At 34.6% G+C, this 21,427-nt stretch overlaps 2 protein-coding genes across 2 annotated transcripts; one reads left to right on the forward strand and one right to left on the reverse strand.

Annotated features, from left to right (window-relative positions):
- Positions 1-7: 7 nt before the first annotated feature.
- On the forward strand, positions 8-3,616 carry LOC133030742 (uncharacterized). The gene is made up of 3 exons (XM_061103553.1): positions 8-684; positions 1,363-2,229; positions 2,352-3,616. The coding sequence occupies exons 2-3, from the start codon at positions 1,513-1,515 to the stop codon at positions 2,445-2,447; spliced, it is 813 nt and encodes a 270-aa protein (XP_060959536.1). The 5' UTR covers positions 8-684; positions 1,363-1,512; the 3' UTR covers positions 2,448-3,616.
- An 11,025-nt stretch (positions 3,617-14,641) lies between these two features.
- On the reverse strand, positions 14,642-18,479 carry LOC133035826 (uncharacterized). The gene is made up of 4 exons (XM_061112196.1): positions 18,401-18,479; positions 17,744-17,811; positions 15,304-17,238; positions 14,642-15,208 (listed from the first exon to the last, which is right to left on the reverse strand). Exons 1-4 carry the CDS (start codon positions 18,477-18,479, stop codon positions 14,780-14,782), a joined length of 2,511 nt encoding a protein of 836 aa, XP_060968179.1. The 3' UTR covers positions 14,642-14,779.
- Between the last annotated feature and the right edge of the window lie 2,948 nt (positions 18,480-21,427).

A 21,427-nucleotide genomic window follows, 5' to 3' on the forward strand; every position in this document is an offset into this window, starting at 1 on the left:
TTCTTGGTATTTAATTTATACTACTTTAATTTTTGAAATTTTTACATAAAAAATCACTTTTGCACAATTTATTACCTAAATACTCCTACACGCCTATATCTACTTTTTTACTTACAATGTTAGTTTTATTACACAAATACCACTTAGTCATCATTCCATGCACATACACGTGTGCTTTCCCCATCCTTCATCAATCAAATCCTACTTTCTTCCCTCTCTTTTTTCATTTTCTTTTAATTTCAGTTTCGATTTTTCATTTCTGTTTTCTAACTTCATTTGAATACAAGTAACCTCCATTAACCACCCATTATTGATCACGTTTTTCCCTCTTCTTTTTGGTTCATCCACGAATTTTCAACTTCCTCTTAGCCCACGATTTAGCAACTGTTTTTCCCTCTCTGTTTCAGTTTTTTTCAATCTTATTTATAAGATGGCAATCACTCGTTCATCATCATCCCCTTCTCCAGTTCTCAAACAAAAATAAAAAATGGGCAAGAAATCGTTGGCCAACAAATCCAAGGGTAAACGCCCGATCATTGAAGATTATGATTCTGATTTTGAAGCTCCAATGCCCAAGCGTGGGAGACCCCATTCTTCGAAGAAAACGAAGCTCAACTTGGAGGAGCACACGGTTCCAGAAATTTCTGGGAAAAAACTCTTGCACCTGCTGAAGATCGGACTCGGGTTGGTTTTTAGTTTTATTATCGTTTCCCCCTTTTCCTTCATTTACACTTTACCCAGATTTTGGCGTTTTTATGTTCATTCTGCTTTGTGTAATTTTAGGGTTTCATTTTCACATTTCGTTTCATGTTTTTAAATTTTTTAGTTATTTATTGTTGGTTTTGAACATTTCATTTGGTTCTTCTCTGGGTGTTGTTCTTTAATTTGGTTTTGTTTTCTTTATTTTCAGTGTTTTTTTGTGCTTACAGGTTATGTGTTTTGTTTTCGTTTTTAGTGTTTTCAATCAGTCGTTTGTAGTTTCTTATAAGTTTTTTAATAGTTTGTTAATGGTATGTTTTGATGTGTTTTCGATTTTCATTAGGTTTAGTTGTTTGCTGTTATATTTTAGGTTTCAAAACGATTTTCAAATCTTTGCTCTATATTTTTCTATAGTTGTATCTGTTTTGTAGTTTGTTTGTTGTTTTTATATAGTTTTATTGTTCTTTTTATTCTGTATTTTTCGATTTCCTTTTGGGTTAGTTGTTTACTGTTTTTTTTATGTTTCAAAACGATTTCAGGTCTTTACTGTTTTTTTCTGTTTAGTTGTATGTCATTGATAGTTTGTTTATAGTTGTATTACAGTTTTCATACTGTTTTATTTAGGATTTATAATTTATTGTGGCCATTTTCGTTATGTTGCAGGTTTGGAACTATAAATTTAGTCCTTCTGATTTTTACAGATCTAAGTGTGTATGCACCAGTGTTTATTCCGTGATAGATAATATTAAGAACACTTTCTCTGTTAATTTGCTTTCTTTGTTTCGTCAAACTCAGTTTGGGCATTTTTTGGATATGCCTGAGTTTTTTTTTCATCCGCAAGTCGTACATAGTTTATTACTAAGGGAAGTTTTCCAGCCCAATCCTAAAGAGTTTTGGGCTAAGGTTGCTGGCCGTTGCATACGGTTTAGTGCCGAAGAATTTTACCTGATTTCTGGATTAGATTGTTTCGGTGATTGCAACAAGTTGTTGTTTTCACAGGAAACAAATCAATTGGTAGAAACATGTTTCCGTGGTGTAAAAACTATTGACCACAAAGCCATCGAGGATGCTTTTCTGGGTAGTCGGTGGGGTTTGGATGAGTCTATTGGTTTGAAAATGGCTGTTTTGTATTTCATTCAGTGTTTTCTTCTTAGCAATACTCCTGACAAAGAAGTGTCTAGGTTTGATCTAGATGTAGTGGATAGCGGTCGGTGGGACGAGTATTGTTGGGGTAGGGAATCATTTGAATTGACAATTGACTCATTCAAAGGTAGGATCCAGCATGGGATCATTATGAAAAATAGGAAGGCAGAGAAGGGAGGCCAATATGATGGCTGGTATAGGGCATTGGGATGTCCTTGGGTTTTCACGGTTTGGTTTTATGAATGTTGTCCTGCAATGGTGAACTCTTTCTGTAAGAGAGTTTCATCTTCTATTCCAAGGATTCTGAACTGGAGCAACACCATCGTCACCAAAAATCCAACTCTTCGAGACTTGAAGGGCAAGATTTTTGATTTACCTTTGGAGAAGGTAATTTACAGTTTCTTTTTAGTTTCTTTACTGTTTCTTTTCAGTTTTATTTATGTTGTTAATTTTTGGTTTTTCCAATTGTTTTAATTTTTTTTCATATTATGTTTGATTATGCTGTTCAGTTGAAGATAAAAAACATGCGTCCTACTGATGAAGAGAGCAGCAGCTTCAACTTGACGGTTTATTTCTCGATGAATCTATTGATGATCGTGGTGTAGCGAAGCAATCCTTCGAGGGTGGGTCATCTTCAAAGAAGTCTGATTCAGCAGATATTGATTGGATGAAATCTAAGTTGGAGATGTTCATTTCGAATCAATCATCATTGGCCGAGGACTTCATTTCATTGAGGTGTTTTGTTGATTTTAATTTCAAGTCCGTAATGACTGTAATTAAGGATATCCAGGAGAAGGTTAATGCCATTCATCGTCGTCCTTCTGATGAGGTATTTATTCATATTTTATTGTTTAGGTTTTTTCATATTTTTTTTAAAGTTTCTTTACTGTTTTATTTAAGTTTCATTTATGTTGGTTGATATAGGGAAAGTCATCGGATGAATTAGTAACTCAAGATTCTGATGATGATGCTGATGATGATGATGATGATGATGCCGAGGATGATGAGAAGCAATTGCCTGATCCAGAAAATATTGATTCCGACTCCGACGATGGTGGTGAGTTGGTTAAAGTTGGTGGGGATGCTGATGATGCTGACAAGGTTGTTACTGCTGTTCCCGCTGCTGATGTGAATCCATCTGAGGCTGTTGGAGGGAGTGATAAAAATGTTAAGGATGTTGAGAAGCCGAAGGGCGATGAGTCTCGATTGAAGGGGGACGATTTCTTTGATGGGTTGAGCCAGCTTGAAATAGATGATGATCAAGTTGTGTTGGCTGGCTTGGAGGCTGTTGGTAAAATCCATGTAAGTTTACTTTTAATTGTTTTCAAGAAAACTAGGTTTCTTTTTGGTTGCTCAATAGTTTCTAGTCTGTTTTGCAACTGTTTTAATGCATTCTTTCTTTTTTAGGTCCCCGCACCCAATCCAGATGTTGTTGGTCAAAAGTCAGATGCCCTTCATACTGATGAAGAAACTGAGGACACTGTCTCTGATACACCTCTGTTGGATAAGAGGAAGCGTGCTCCGGCCTTGAAATCTCCATTTGTTGATTTCGGGTCTGCTGATGTCGGGAGCACTCCAATGGAGCTTATGTCCTCAGGTTCTCAATCAGCTGGGGATGATAGGAATTTCAAAATGGTGACTTATGTGAAGGGCCTTTATGCTCTTAATGATGCGTTTGTTGATCCCGTATCTACCGAGATTGAGGCAAAATTTGACGCTTGGATTGGTGAAGGATTGCTTAAACATCCTAGGTGACTGTTTTTATTAAATCTGTTTTTGTAACGCCCTAATCTATAGGGACGCCACGTGTGTGATTTTATAAACTAGTTTAATACTAATAGAATAATTAATTATTAAAAACCGTGATAATATTAAAAACTTGACTAAAATAAAACACTAAAAATGGACATTATAACGGCATAAAAAGTGTGTTCCGGGAATCCCTGTTGTAAAAAGTTTTGCTAAAGAAATATGTACGACAACCATTTAAACATAAAATCAAAATACACAGCAGATACAACCGATGCTAAAACAACTCCTGGCAACTCGGCACGCAGGCCGGCGAGGTCAATATGTACATTGCTGGAGAAGACTGCCACCTCATGGTTGATCTAGCTTTTCTTTGCCTTTACCTGCACCACATAGCACCCGTGAGTCACAAGGACTCAGCAAGAAAAGTAATAATAACAATCATATAGCTTATTATTCAAATATTGTCATTTATACACAATAAAAATCAAACCATCACACTTTGTTCATAAGATGAAATCCAAATCACTACTGGCATCTGCCACGAATAAACATTAGTATATAGATATTTGGTAATACAAAACCATTATACCAATAATGGAATTCATATTCATTTAATCATATAAATAATATATATGTTACCTCATAAAGCAACCATCTTCATGACATCATGTTGCCTAATTAGGCAAGTCGATGCTTTAATCTGATGATCTTGTATTGTATCGCCTAATCAGGCAAGCCCATGCCATAGCCTGGCACCCATATGTCGCATAACTGCATCACCTAATCAGGTGAGCCTATGCCCAAAAACCTGCACCCATATATCATACAATTGCATCACCTAATCAGGTGAGCCCGTGCCACAATCTGGCACCAATATATCGCATCGTCTAACTAGACGAGCTCGTACCTACGCCCGGTACTTATCATGTCACTGACGCTAGTACTTACGCCTAGTATGTCGCCAGAAAAATCGCATCACCTAATCTAGTGAGCCCGTACCTACACTCGGTACTCATCATATATCACTAACGCCCGTACTTACGCCCAGTACGTTACCAGGAAAATTGCATCACCTAATCAGGTGAGCCAACATATCACATGCATAATATTATCACATTATCAATACTCAACCAATCAATCTTTTCAATATATAACAATATTAACTATATCTCAATATTAATCAATTCATAACAATACTAATTGTATTACATACAACGTACTATGCAGTACAATATACTTTTCTATATATAACAATATTAACTATATCTCAATATTGATCAATTCATAACAATACTAACGGTATTACATACAACGTACTATGCAGTACAATATACTTTTCTATATATAACAATATTAACTATATCTCAATATTGATCAATTCATAACAATACTAACGGTATTACATACAACGTACTATGCAAGACAATATACTTTTCTATATATAACAATATTAACTATATCTCAATATTGATCAATTCATAACAATACTAACGGTATTACATACAACGTACTATGCAGTACAATATACTTTTCTTACCTTTAATCCAGGTTCATACATTTCAATCAATCCAAGTGGAGAACTATCCTCGATGATCCCGGCCCTATGTCACAACAACGATAAACTAATAAGTGTTTATCCTAAAACACTGCTTATATTCACATAAGACAATCTAGGGTTTTCTACCAAACCCCGCGGTATAAATACACTAAAATAAAACTTATATTTCAGCTCTAAAACATACACCATATTGTAGAGCTCGTCTCAAGCTTCGAAACGGTATATAGAATATCCAAAACGGACACCCGAGTCAAAAGTTATGACAAAAATACGATTTCTGATCTCTTAGGAATTTCTATAAACTGTGAAATACGAAAATTTCAATTTTCGCACTCACCGAAACACTACCAAAACTTATCCAAATCACTCCAAACTTCACAGGGTGCATGTATGCCATAAATACTACCATCCTTACGTAACAGAAATAAAAATCGACCCCTTAAATGAAAAACGCCATTAACGTTCGGACTAAGCTTTAAAAAGTTCCAAACTCGATTTCTAACTCAAAAATCACTTCTAATTCAACAAGAAAATATCGAAACTAGTCCCATGACTACCCGAGAACAATTCTATAAGGTCAGAACCTTCATAACTATTCTAATTCACAAAACCCCTATACGAAACCAATTGTTTTTAAACTTAAAACGAAATTAAACCATACCTTAAGCTTCCCTCTTCAAAGATTTGCTATCCTGCTACTACCAGAGCTTAGATCGCTAAGTTTTGGATTGAAAATTGAAGAAAATAGATATAAGGGGAGAAGGTTTTATCGAAGGAGGGAGAACGAGGGTTTCGTTCGTCGTTCGTTCTGTTCTGTTTCACTGATAACTTAATATATATATATATATAAAAGTTAACTTACACGTTAACTTATATATAAATAATATTATAATAATATAATAATAATAATAATATAATATAATATATTAATAATAATAATATAATAATATTAATAAAAACTTTATTATTAATAATTATCTTATTATTTCTTAGCCACTAAGAAATCTCTATTTTTAGGGTATTTGGTCAACTTCGAGTACCCTAAAATACCCCAATATTTCTAAAATCAACTTATCCCAATAATCTCATCAATATTTCTAACTAAAACTGTTGTGACATTTTTGGCCTCCAATCGGGTCTCCAGGGTCGCCAAACTTGAAAATATTTTTATTTCACAAATAACTCATATTATATCCACGTATTTCAAATAAATCCCCGTAATTAACAAATTACGCTTATATATCCACTTATTGAGTCTCTGGGGTCGCCGAACCTGAAATATTTTTATTCCACATATAGCTCATATTACATTCACACATGCTATATAAATCTCCGTAATTAACAAATTACGATTATTTACTCACTTATAGCAAAATTTAAATTTTATGCTGAAATAAATTAGTAGGATCATAATCCCACTTATTACCTGATTAATTCATAATATCAATATAAACCCTAATTATTTACCATTTAACTTATCGGGATATTACAACCATCCCCTCCTTATAGAAATTTCGTCCTCGAAATTTATTTAAACAATTCGGGATATTACCCCAATATTTATGATTCTAATTCTCAAATTGCTGCTTCTATCTTCTTGTTTTTTATAGCACTTTCTTAACTAGTAGAATTGTCTCATTTCATCTTTCTAGTCCAAAACCCTGGACAAGATATTTTTCTCATATAATAAATTTGTACGAAGTTTAACATCGTCACAACTCGCAACATGGGTCGAGTCCGATTCATATTTTCTCAACATGGAGACATGAAACACATTATATACTCCGACAACGCAGAGTTAAGGCTAGCTAATAGGCTACCTAGCCTATTTAATCCGTTGAACATGTATATAATAGTTCTCTTGTACCACACTTATTAAGGTACCTAACCAGTGGTACATTTAATTATCACTTTTTAAATAAACACCTCATAAGGGAAGATATTATTCTAAGATATTCTAACCTTTATCAAATATGCTCACAGTATATTTCTAATATTCTATTGATCTTCGCAAAGTTACCCACCTTTCAAGAATAAAGCATTATACTATTTTCGCTTTAACTTCCATGGTTCTCAATAACCTTCTTTAATTCTTAACATCATAGCCAAAAATATCAACCTTGGAATTTTACAAGATTAGACTATTCCTTTGTATGAATTTTGTATTCTCATTTATAGTATAAATTGTCTACACTGATAGACAACATATTAACTCTGTATGTCCAATCGTTACTACTCGGTCAAAATCATAAGATCCCATAATACATAATTCATAATTATGTCTTTCTATTCCTTCTATGAGATCTCCTAAGCTGATCTACTGACTTAACTTAGTAACAAGTTAAGTATTCATTTCTGATAGATATTCAATTAGAGCACTTCTTATTTCCACTCACTTACTTGTCTCAATACCTTGTAAATTTCTGCTTATTAACACATCACTTCCTCTTAATAATTTCTGGAGCGACTACCGATTTTGCATCCTAATATGAATCTTTCTAGCGTACTTTGTCCTCACTCATACACTTCCCGGGGTGACTCTCCGAAGGATTTTCCATCTTGAGATTACCCCAACTTAAATATGCTTAACTCCAAAGTAAACTCATGGTGGGTTATCAGAAAGTAGATGCTTCTTTGTCGTTCTTAATTGTATTTCTTGCTTTCATTCTTTCGTTAATAAAATTCAATTTCCATCACCCCTTCATTAACCTCTTGCAATTTCTCATCGGTTTTGTTCACTTAAACTTAAGGAATTCCCTTCTTATTGTCAACTTAAATCTTGTTCATCTCCACTTATTTTAACTTGTATCAATTTCCCTTGAATTGACACAACTTTTAAATTTTTCGATCATTTACGATTAACCACCATTATAAAGTAATTTGATTAAACCTATACAGTAGAGGCAACACTGCTCATACCAGGTACCCACAACTAAACTGGAAATACCCATTTCCCGAATTCTCAACTAATAACAATTAATTAAAGATCATTCCTTGATCCTGAAGTTTCTTTTCATCATCACCACTAAGGTTTCACTCCCTGATTCATATGATACCATTGCTTCTCTGCAATCATCACTATCTTCATACTTCGTTAACCACTTTAAAACTTATTCTACACTCAATTATATAACTCGTTGTTTAATAAACAACCTACTTTGTGATCCAACATCCACCAATCACTCAATTACGTGTCTATTAAATTGCAACTCAATTCATAAGCTTTTCTCCATTCTGGGTGAGTATGCCTTTCCATAATTGCACAATAAAGTAATCTTTTCCCAAAATGTCAATGGTCTCCTTATATACCATATTGACTATCCAGTCAATTATAAAGTACTCTCCATCATTACCGTATCACCTTAAGTAATTTAGGTAATCTTCTTTACTTCAGTGATACCACTACTCTTCCTGACGTTCTTTTATACGTTACACACTTTATGCCTCCATTGGGCCCTTACGCCCATAGAATGATGGCTCTTATACATGACTTCATCACTCTAGTTGTTTCTTGGACTAACGACTGGTCCCACGAACCAATCCAAGTGTTTCTAACGTGCTTTGCTCTGACTCGCACGCTTCATGGGAAAATTTCCTAAATGAAACCACCCCAAGTCAAGGACACTCAACCATGGAGTTCTTACATGCCGAGCTACCAAAACAAGATGCTTCTTGCTAACATAGGTAGTCCCACGACTACATAATCTCAAAATTACTACACAATCATCACCTTCAATTCATCTGGGATTCCAGACAATACTCATAAATTGTCCCACCTTTGGTAACGCTAGATCACTTCTAAACAAAAGATTTTGTTATTTGAATCAATTAGATCGATGCCTCCATTAACTACTCATTTTCTATATTCCACTAGGGAATATCAACAATTTAACTCATATTGTCATCTTTCTAATCTGTCTATCATGTTAAATGGATTACCATTAAATAACATACATGCACAGTCCATTCAGATTTCTTGATGTCTCTAACTAAATGTACAATGTTTAATATCAATAGTAATTATGATATTGCCCATAAATTCTATCTTGAGTTGGCCGAAGGACCGATATCCCTGTCCCCTTGAGTCATAACCAGCACTTGGGCAAGACCCGTACACTTTTCTCCTTTAACATAAGTCTTTCTTAACTACGTGTAGGTTCTTTTCAGATGACCCGCTACCCCATAAAAAAAAACAAGATATGGCTCTAAATTGGCTCAAATGGCGCCTTTTTGCATCTTGAACACTCAGGATAAGGTCACCATCTCTTATACTCACTTTGACCCCTATCATGGTCACCCTAGAACCTTTCGTTTTATCCCATAATTTGTGGTTCATTTAGTTTTTGCTTCTTGATCTATTAGTAAGGTGGCTTCATATATTCCACCACATCTAGTGGTACAACAGGAAGTCTCGGTAGTATAAGAACAGACACAAGATGAGCCTGCTATCTTTTCAAATCTTAGATTTATTTTTTTCTCCTTGTCGTCTAACCATGTCCTGTATAACAGAATTTACATGTTCCAAGCATTATGGTCATAAATAATTCTCTTCCATATTGTTTGCCCTGAGCCCAAATAGCTCGCTAATCAGACTATTTGATTGCCCTTACTGTATAACTTATCACATATTTAGTCCACGTCTTCTAACTATTTAAAACTCAGACGGATATTAATATCAATATGCATATACCATACACATATTCTTATCAAAATTATCAGTATGTTACTTTTCCCAACATACTTTATAATTGCCTAGGCAGGTAATCCAATAGCAAATAATATAAATACTTACTATATACCATGAGTCGACCTCGTCCTCGCAAAGAATGTACATATTCGACCGATCTTCGGGACCTTTAAAACCATGGTGCTTTCCGATACCAAGTTGTAACGCCCTAATCTATAGGGACGCCACGTGTGTGATTTTATAAACTAGTTTAATACTAATAGAATAATTAATTATTAAAAACCGTGATAATATTAAAAACTTGACTAAAATAAAACACTAAAAATGGACATTATAACGGCATAAAAAGTGTGTTCGGGAATCCCCGTTGTAAAAGTTTTGCTAAAGAAATATGTACGACAACCATTTAAACATAAAATCAAAATACACAGCAGATACAACCAGTCTAAAACAACTCCTGGCAACTCGGCACGCAGCCGGCGAGGTCAATATGTACATTCTTTGGAGAAGACTCGCCACCTCATGGTTGATCTAGCTTTTCTTTGCCTTTACCCGCACCACATAGCACCCGTGAGTCACAAGGACTCAAAGAAGAAAAGTAATAATAACAATCATATAGCTTATTATTCAAATATTGTCATTTATACACAATAAAAATCAAACCATCACACTTTGTTCATAAGATGAAATCCAAATCACTACTGGCATCTGCCACGAATAAACATTAGTATATAGATATTTGGTAATACAAAACCATTATACCAATAATGGAATTCATATTCATTTAATCATATAAATAATATATATGTTACCTCATAAAGCAACCATCTTCATGACATCATGTTGCCTAATTAGGCAAGTCGATGCTTTAATCTGATGATCTTGTATTGTATCGCCTAATCGTGCAAGCCCATGCCATAGCCTGGCACCCATATGTCGCATAACTGCATCACCTAATCAGGTGAGCCTATGCCCAAAAACCTGCACCCATATATCATACAATTGCATCACCTAATCAGGTGAGCCCGTGCCACAATCTGGCACCAATATATCGCATCGTCTAACTAGACGAGCTCGTACCTACGCCCGGTACTTATCATGTCACTGACGCCTGTACTTACGCCCAGTACGTCGCCAGGAAAATCGCATCACCTAATCAGGTGAGCCCGTACCTACACTCGGTACTCATCATATATCACTAACGCCCGTACTTACGCCCAGTACGTTACCAGAAAAATTGCATCACCTAATCAGGTGAGCCAACATATCACATGCATAATATTATCACATTATCAATACTCAACCAATCAATCTTTTCAATATATAACAATATTAACTATATCTCAATATTAATCAATTCATAACAATACTAATTGTATTACATACAACGTACTATGCAGTACAATATACTTTTCTATATATAACAATATTAACTATATCTCAATATTGATCAATTCATAACAATACTAACGGTATTACATACAACGTACTATGCAGTACAATATACTTTTCTATATATAACAATATTAACTATATCTCAATATTGATCAATTCATAAAAATACTAACGGTATTACATACAACGTACTATGCAAGACAATATACTTTTCTATATATAACAATATTAACTATATCTCAATATTGATCAATTCATAACAATACTAACGGTATTACATACAACGTACTATGCAGTACAATATACTTTTCTTACCTTTAATCCAGGTTCATACATTTCAATCAATCCAAGTGGAGAACTATCCTCGATGATCCCGGCCCTATGTCACAACAACGATAAACTAATAAGTGTTTATCCTAAAACACTGCTTATATTCACATAAGACAATCTAGGGTTTTCTACCAAACCCCGCGGTATAAATACACTAAAATAAAACTTATATTTCAGCTCTAAAACATACACCATATTGTAGAGCTCGTCTCAAGCTTCGAAACGGTATATAGAATATCCAAAACGGACACCCGAGTCAAAAGTTATGACAAAAATACGATTTCTGATCTCTTAGGAATTTCTATAAACTGTGAAATACGAAAATTTCAATTTTCGCACTCACCGAAACACTACCAAAACTTATCCAAATCACTCCAAACTTCACAGGGTGCATGTATGCCATAAATACTACCATCCTTACGTAACAGAAATAAAAATCGACCCCTTAAATGAAAAACGCCATTAACGTTCGGACTAAGCTTTAAAAAGTTCCAAACTCGATTTCTAACTCAAAAATCACTTCTAATTCAACAAGAAAATATCGAAACTAGTCCCATGACTACCCGAGAACAATTCTATAAGGTCAGAACCTTCATAACTATTCTAATTCACAAAACCCCTATACGAAACCAATTGTTTTTAAACTTAAAACGAAATTAAACCATACCTTAAGCTTCCCTCTTCAAAGATTTGCTATCCTGCTACTACCAGAGCTTAGATCGCTAAGTTTTGGATTGAAAATTGAAGAAAATAGATATAAGGGGAGAAGGTTTTATCGAAGGAGGGAGAACGAGGGTTTCGTTCGTCGTTCGTTCTGTTCTGTTTCACTGATAACTTAATATATATATATATATATAAAAGTTAACTTACACGTTAACTTATATATAAATAATATTATAATAATATAATAATAATAATAATAATATAATATAATATATTAATAATAATAATATAATAATATTAATAAAAACTTTATTATTAATAATTATCTTATTATTTCTTAGCCACTAAGAAATCTCTATTTTTAGGGTATTTGGTCAACTTCGAGTACCCTAAAATACCCCAATATTTCTAAAATCAACTTATCCCAATAATCTCATCAATATTTCTAACTAAAACTGTTGTGACATTTTTGGCCTCCAATCGGGTCTCCAGGGTCGCCAAACTTGAAAATATTTTTATTTCACAAATAACTCATATTATATCCACGTATTTCAAATAAATCCCCGTAATTAACAAATTACGCTTATATATCCACTTATTGAGTCTCTGGGGTCGCCGAACCTGAAATATTTTTATTCCACATATAGCTCATATTACATTCACACATGCTATATAAATCTCCGTAATTAACAAATTACGATTATTTACTCACTTATAGCAAAATTTAAATTTTATGCTGAAATAAATTAGTAGGATCATAATCCCACTTATTACCTGATTAATTCATAATATCAATATAAACCCTAATTATTTACCATTTAACTTATCGGGATATTACAGTTTTTGTATTATGTTTTATTTTTCAGTTTTATTCCTGTTTTAATGCTATTTTTTTGCTGTTTTTTTGTTGTTGTAGGCATTATAATTGTTATGAAGATGGCGCAAAGAAATTTACCCCGGGTTTTAGGCTAGGTGTTGATTATGTTGAGGATAAAACTTGGTTTTATCATTTGGCTACATGCGACATGTTTATGAACGACTCGGTAAAGTTTCCAATTTATATTGTAGTTATGATAGTTTGTTTTCAGTTGCTTTATAAATGTTTTTTAGTTTTGATACTGCATTTCAGTTTTTTTACAGTTGTTCAACCTTTTCATTTGTGTTTCTGTGTTGTTTTTTTTCTCAGCATATGAACACCATATTCTATTACCTTCGGAAAAAAGGTAAATATTCTTCCGCTGTGACGTTGAATTTCGCAACTACTGATTGTCTTTTTGATGATTCCATCCAAGCATTGTACCACAAATATAACAAGGCCAAGTCAATGAAGACTAAGATGTCACACATTCACGCTGCCCACCCAATAGCGCATTACATCCGAGGTATGCGCATTCCCTGTTCCAAGCCTTGGTATGAAGCCGATCATGTGCTATTCATCATCAATTTAAGAAGGGAAAGTCATTGGGTTTTTGGGCGTCTTGACTTGAACGAAGGGACGTTGTTTCTGTACAATTCTTTGAGGACCGCGAAGATGAATGTCGCAGCTAGGAATGCGATGAAGGCTTATTCCGTGTTGCTGCCTTTGTTTTTCGATTTACTTGGGTTCTGGAAGAATAGGGCACAAGCTCCTGCCTCAGTTTCTGACCCTACAGCTCCATTCAGAATCGTGGAGCTTAGTGGTCTTCCGTCTCAGCAGAAGAAGTGAGTGTTTCTTTTAAGTTTCTTTTATGTTGTTTTTTAGTTTCTAAATTGTTTACTTTTTCTTCTGTTTTTTATAGTGATTGCGGGGCATATGTTGCTGCCTTTGCTGAATTCTTTATCCACGGAAAGGATGTCCCTGCAGACTTTGACATCGAAGTTTATCGTACCCGACTTGCTTCACTTTTCTTCTCGTACGGCCAAAGGAAAATTGACGAAAGCATTGACAGCGAGGATGAGAAGCAAAGCAAGTCTTCTAAGGCATCTAAATTGAAGAAATAGGATCTTTTAATTTGGTGGCTCTTTTCTGTTATTTGTTGAATCTATTACCAGACAATTTTTAGTGTTGTTGGTTGAATGTAGGTATTATATTTGATTTTATACTATGTACCTGGTTTAAAACTTTTAGGATATTTGACATTTACTCCTTATAATATCTTTATTGTATAGGTTTGTATTTCCCAAAGTTGTTTGTTTTTTTTAATTGTTCAAGTTCTTATATACGGTCGCACAACTATGGAGAAACTATTAACCAACTGAATACAAACAATGTTTTTATTTTTTCTAAATTGTGCTATGAATGTATTTTTATTCTTCGTATTCCATTAATCCTTTTCCCTTTATTTTAGTTATGTTTTATCAATTCTTGACTGACTGCCTTTAAAACTGTAAAGAATAAGTCATTCCTGTACTTAATATTTACAAAGGGTCGCAACTGTAACAAAACGATTTTGAAACTATTAAAAAACTGTTTCAAATTTCATAAAAATGAAATCCCATGTATTTAGAACATCACAGATCAACCTGTTTGAATTTGCACACAAAATTAAACAATTCAAATATTTCATATGTATCTATTTTATTGCTTGATTGTTGCATGTCTTTCGATTGTGTCCGTGTTGTCCACATTTGCTGCACCTGTTATGTTTTTTTGTATCCCATTCAGATAAAAACCTTCGTTTCCTTGGTCTTCCAGATCTTATTTTTTGGTTTGGTGGCAGAACAATGATATCTTTTATGTTTTGTGGCACATCCCAAGTTGTGTGATTGTGTACCGGATATGTTGAGCCGTTGTATGTTTCAAGCCATGTTCGCGTGGTGTAATAACCTGAACAGTAGTTGTAAACATTCAAGTTCATCTCTTTTATAACAGCAAGCGCATGAGCACACGGTAACTCATCAAGTTGGAATCTGTTGCAACTGCATGTTTTCTCCTTGAGGTTGATGACCCATGATCTGGTTAGTTCAACGACTTCGAACATGGTCTCGTTTATTGGTTTTACCTGCGGATTAAGTGTAAAACTGTTAATATGTATAACAACGACAAACAAACTATTAAGAAACTATAATGCAACTAAAATATTAAACATTTCATTACATTTTCTGTCAATGAGTCCACAAAGTTGTCGACTAATTTCTTCTCTGCTGTAGGTGTTAAAAATGTTGTTGTTTTCTGTGCTTTTTTCCTGTTTGTGTATGTCCATTGTTGAATCAATGCTCTCAATGACTCCATCAGTGTTGTGATTGGTAGCTCTCTAGCTGCCAAGTTTGCTGCATTTAGAGATTCAGCAATGTTTGAAGTCATAGTTGAATACCTGTTGTTTTTGCAGTGGTATCTTGACCATTTGTGGTATCCAACTTGTTGTAAATATGGTCTTACACGGATGTCCAAGCTGTCCAACTCGCTCATATGGTATTCAAATTTCCTCTCTGTGTATGCTCTGGCTGCAGCGAAGAATGGTTTATCCAGCTTGCTTGCATTCTTCTTGAAGGTTGCTTTTAGGTTGCTTAACAGGTGGTATACACAATAGCAATGTGTGATTTCTGGAAATACTTGACAAGTTGCCTTACTTATGCTCTCATGTCTATCTGAGATCAAGCACTGTTCCTCTCTAATCCCATATGTTTCTCTCACTTTTGTGAAAAACCATTGCCATGAGTTGTTGTTTTCTGAATCCACAACAGAAAAAGCTAGTGGAAAAATGTGCCCATTTGCATCCTGTGTACAAGCAGAGAGCAATGTACCTCCATATGTTGATTTAAGGAAAGTTCCGTCAACAACTATTATAGGTTTGCATTTCTTCCATCCTTTTATTGATGCATCCAGTGCGACAAACAAGTACTTGAAGCTGTTGTCATCCTCTGTTTCCATGTGCACTATTGTTCCGGGATTAGTTTTTTGCAACATGTGCAAAAAACCGGGCAGCAACCTGTATGATTCGTTGGCTTTTCCTCGTAATTCTTCTTGCGCGTGCTCTTTGCTTCTCCATGCTTTCATGTAGTTCATTCTCACCCCATACTTGTGTTTCATTTCTCCTCTGATGTCTTGTGGCGTTTGAGTTGTTTTTATGTTGGTGAACCGTGGCTTGATGTAGTTTCCAATCAATTTCGTTGTAGCTTGTCTCTTGTCGGCAAATCTGATGTTTAGATCACAAGTGTGTATCACCTTTCTGTCGTACTTTCGAATGATGAATGACTTTGTTGGCCCGTTTCTGGATGCTGTTAGTGCCCACTTGCATTTTGGATCCAAACAACAAATCTTGTATGTTCTTGCACATGATTTTTTAACTCTGAATTGGAAGTTGTTCCTAATTGCATAGAAACCAAGCACACTCTGCAGTGTTTCTTTGTCTTTGTATATTTGTGCTTCTTCTATTTCAGGATGATGCGGATCTGTGATTAGTAGTTCGTCATAATCTGTGATTTCTGGTTCCTTTTTTCTGTTGTTTTCCAGTTGCTCAACCATTTCCTCTGCCACAAGTTTTGCATAGTCCATGAAGTCAAAACTTTCTCCCCCAAATTCCGGTACTGTAGCTTCAATTATATGTTGTTGATTTGTTGAGTCTTCTGTTGTTGCTGCATTGTATTCGATTGGTTGGAAGGCGCTTGTATGTGTAATTAATGAATTGTCATTTCCAAAGAATGATGCATCGATGGTTGTTGTTGGGTTGTTGATGACATTCACACACATTGGGTATGTTGTGAAGTCGGGGTCTTTCAGTTTGAGTTGTATGTAGAAATGCAGGCTTTGATCATCCTTTATCCTCAATGGTTGGTATCCTTCCTTCACTTGATATTTCAGTTGCAAAACAGTGTTTTCTTGGTTGCACTCCAGGACATCTTTGAGTTTCTGTTGCAAATCTTCATAGTTACAATTGGCTGAAATGTACTGTCCACTGGCTTCATAATTTTTATAATTCATTCGATCATCGAATTGTCCATTGTAGAAGACTAGGAATGGAATGTCTTTCCTAACCTGTGTTTTTGCAATGGTTATTAGTCCGAGGCAACGAATTTTAAAACTGGTTTGATTCTGTTATGAAATAGAGTACAAACTTACTTCTATCTCTGTCCCTTTGTTCAAGCATTGTATTTCTTGTCCTGATTCCTGATTTTGCCATTTTTTGGTTGTTAATAAACTACAAAGAAACGAGAATAAAACTATTAAGAAACTTCATTTAAATTTTGGGAAACTAACCATTTCTCAAACTGTTCTGTCCTCTATCTTTTCCAAAATAAATTCCTGCAAAAAAACGTAATGAAACTATTATTAAATGATTATGCAACTGTAAACCAACTTAAAAACCACAATTCTATCCCCAAAATTACATAGTTCTTACTCATTGTCATTTTTCATCATGTTTATTCGAATCAGATCGATTTACAACTATTATAAAACTAATTTGCTACCATTAACATAAATCTTACCTTGTATATATGCTAGCTCTTGGTACTTGTCATTTGACACTTCTTCATGATTTCTAAACCATTTTCAAACGATAATGCAACTGTAAGCCAACGCAAAAAAATTAAAATACCTTATTAGTATCCCTTGGTTCCTTAATCAGAATCAGTTCTTGTTTATTGTTTTTACCATATGAATTTCCTGTTGTACACCAGTGAATCAACCAGAATGCAACTAAAAATGACGTGTATCATTGTTGAAAAAAAATTTCAGTTCATACCTTTTTTTTGGATTTGAGTCGGAGCTCCAGATCTGTTCAATACAAATTTACATTGCTTCAATCTGAATTTTCGACGCTCGTTTGAGTGATATTGCACTATAAAAACCGAAATCAAATGTTGAATTTCAGTTTCTCCACGGTTTTCCTGCTCTTTTTTTTAAAAAAATTCTGTTTAGATCGTTGGATTTGTTCGTTTCCTATTGAAATTCGACGGGATTTACAGTTGTTTTACGTTCGATCTGGTTTCATTCTGGTTGCGTAGCCGACTGCATCGATGGAGGTTCATTCATCCTCTCCGTTTGTGACGTGCGGCTGAAGGTAAGGGCAAGTGGTATTTTTGTAATATTTTCATTTTGGGTTGTACAAATGTTCATCGGGCCGGCCCACAGTATTGTTGTAATATTTTTCCCTTTTTAGAATATTCCTGTTTTTTTCCCTTAATTTTTTATATCCCGGTTATATCTTTATGTTATAAAAATAACCTTCCTCACCTCCCCGATCCCTACCCACCTTCCTTCCTCCTCACCACCTTCTTTCCTCCATCCAAGATCGGCACCATGCACACTTTGTACCCTGCGACTTCAGCCATCCTCCTTCGTTGTCCTTCTTTCCTTCGTTCCAACATCACCACTGGCGATTTCGTTCATGTGCATCCTTCTTACTGTGATTTCAAACCAGCCTAGATTCAGCCCTTCGCCTCCTTCGCTCTGCAATTTCAAACCAACCTAGATAAATTTCATTATCTTATATCTCAGTATTCTTAAATTTAATCATCCTTTTTATTTTCTAGGATTTTTTTTACTTTGTGCCTGGCCACTGGTAATGGCCGTTATACTTAGACATGTGATTAGTGGGACACTTAGCACTAATTAATATAACTATGTGATTATTTATGTATTTTATGCTTTATAGACCCTATTTTCATGAAAATATAGATATGATTATTATTTCTCCATTCTGAAAATTTTATTGAATTATATGTGTGATATGCATGCTATCTATGAATTTTCATATTTTTATATTTTTATGCCCAGTAACAGTGGAAATGGGTTGAATGGCAATTTTAGTCACATGGATACAAATTTGTATCAAGTATTTTATGGGACAATATTATTGAATATCTTAGAATATCGGGGTTTAACGAAATAATAGAATTAGACCATTTTACCTCTACGGTTATGAGATAACTTTGCGGGGAAATAAGGGCATTTTAGTCTGTTTACCCTAAGAGCTTAGTCACTCTTTTTGGAAGGGATACGTTGTGGCTCATCCTTTTGAGGATGACCAGGTGCTTAGAAAGCAAATAAAAAGGAACCAAAAAGAAAAAGCAAAGTCAAAAGCAAAAAGAAAAGTCAATTCCTAGCTGAAATTCAGGGTTTTTGTTAGTTTTCAGTGGCTATTTATAGTAGAACATTTTGAATAAATTTAGGAAGGTTATGAAATAATTATTAAGGTTATTTAGGATCCTTTAGAAGTGGTTTGATTGTTTTGGGTGGTTGTAGCAAAAGTTATAACTTGGTTGTGATAACTTGAATTTTGTTAGGAACTGGGTTAAGTTTTCTTCATGAAATATGTTCTTTATGATGTTTTTAGATGCTCTAAAAAATTTGGTAATGTTTGGATCAGGATTAGAAGAGTTATGGGATTTCCAAACTCAGACAGGGAGGTTTCGGGCCATCCGATTTAGGTAGTTTTAGGACGGCCATTTATTTTGATTTCTGTTGCGAATTTGATTAAGGTTTCTTCATGAAATATGTTAATTATGATGTTTTTAGGTTTTCTACAAAATTTGGTAACGTTTGGATCAGGAGTGGATGATTTATGGTATTTCCAAACTCGGACAGGGAGGTTTCGGGCCATCTGATTTAGGCAGTTTTAGGACGGCCATTTAGTTTGATTTTTGTTGAGAATTTTATTGGGGTTTCTTCATGAAAATTTGTATTGTAATGTTTTTAGATAACCTGTAAAATTTTGTAATGTTTGGCTTAGAATTGCAGGAGTTATGCAAGTTTTAAAATGGTATAGTGGAGTTTCGGGCCATCCGAGTTAGGCAGAATTTGGAGGTCTATCTTAAGACTTTTCTCAGGATCCAGATTGAGTGTTTTCTCAATACTTAGGGTATTTCCATGAAATCTATCAATAGGGAAAATTTTAGTTGTCAATTTAAGTCCCCAAAAGTGTTAGAGCAACACTTATTGGTTTTTTTGGAAATGTGACTTAGGGCCTTCGATTACCAGCAACTATTTCCACTAAGGTTGACCGGCACACCTAAAATCAAAATTGAAGTAATACTAGTATAACACACATACATATGCACATGTTTATGTATATGTTTGCCACATGTATGACATATCCGTTAGAACGATAGTTGGTGTATATATGATTGCATCTTGATATCGTGAATGTATGTGTTTGTCAATTCAGAAAGTATGAACCAATGCTACAAACACTAGTACGCCAGATTACTGAGTGCATGTGGTATTATAGTTGGTTATACTTTTGAAAGCATGAACTAGTGCTACCAACACTAGTACATCGGAGTATTGAGAGCATGTGGTATTATGGCTAGTTGTACTTATAGTATGGATTGATGCTACCAACACTAGTACGACTAGAGTAATGAGTGCAGTGGTATTATGGTCAATTATACTATGGTCAAGAACATTTGAGACTCAATTATACATGTTTGCATAGTTTATGACTTGTTGATAGGTGTATGGGCACTTAGTCGTAGGTCGGTTATATATTTATGTTTTATGCTTTTCTTACTCAGTCTGTCGACTCACAGATGCTATGTTATGTGCAGGTAAAGGCAAAGCTGTTGTTGAACGGCAGTGAGTTTTGAGCTGGATGAAGATTGTATATATCGAGACAGTTCGACCTAGAGTGTTGGATCTTTGGGACAACTAGGGCTCACGATTTTGTAGTCGCTGTGTGATATCTTTTGATTATGTAAAGTTGAAAAATATACATACGGGATCTCATATTTTATAAATGTAATACAATATATGTTTATTTATTAAAGTTTAAATTTTATCACTTTTGATAAATCTTTTGATTAGCAAAGGTTGCACAGTAATTATGAAAAGTATTGTAGCACGCCTAAACTAGTAGGGTGTTACAATTTTGGTATCGGAGCTGTCAAGTTGTCTACTAAATTGTCAAGATATGTACAATCATCATCAGATATAAGCTCGACTCACGGTTCAGTAAACCTTTACATGTTTTAGTAGCTTATTATAATTAGAAAAGCATGATGGAAACATGTTAGTGATATATTAATTAATTATGTGCGTGTCTAAGATCTCATGTATGTGGTCTTAAGTTTATTATGTTGACCACTACCTAACTAAACTGACTTATGGGTTCGCAAGCTAGTATCATATGGATACCCAGCAAAATGTACGAAGTCAGGGTAATGTGATCGGAACTAGTGGCGATCAAGCCCACTAAGAACCCCCTCATCTACGAGGTCGAGGTAGAGGACGTGGACAGGCTCATGGTCTGGGTAATGTTAATCCACCACAAGCTCCACAA

Source organism: Cannabis sativa, chromosome 1 (assembly GCF_029168945.1).
Source record: "Cannabis sativa cultivar Pink pepper isolate KNU-18-1 chromosome 1, ASM2916894v1, whole genome shotgun sequence".
NCBI lineage: Eukaryota > Viridiplantae > Streptophyta > Magnoliopsida > Rosales > Cannabaceae > Cannabis > Cannabis sativa.

What these genes read in the sequence shown, in the direction of transcription:
- LOC133030742 (XM_061103553.1), top strand. Translation starts at nt 1,513, where the DNA reads ATGCCTGAGTTTTTTTTTCATCCGCAAGTCGTACATAGTTTATTACTA. An exon ending in TTGATTTACCTTTGGAGAAG is followed by an intron (nt 2,230 to 2,351) that starts GTAATTTACAGT and finishes TATGCTGTTCAG; the next exon opens with TTGAAGATAAAAAACATGCG.
- LOC133035826 (XM_061112196.1), bottom strand. Translation starts at nt 18,479, where the DNA reads ATGGCTGAAGTCGCAGGGTACAAAGTGTGCATGGTGCCGATCTTGGAT. An exon ending in GGTGGTGAGGAGGAAGGAAG is followed by an intron (nt 17,812 to 18,400) that starts GTGGGTAGGGAT and finishes GGTGTACAACAG; the next exon opens with GAAATTCATATGGTAAAAAC. An exon ending in AACCAAGGGATACTAATAAG is followed by an intron (nt 17,239 to 17,743) that starts GTATTTTAATTT and finishes ATTTCATAACAG; the next exon opens with AATCAAACCAGTTTTAAAAT.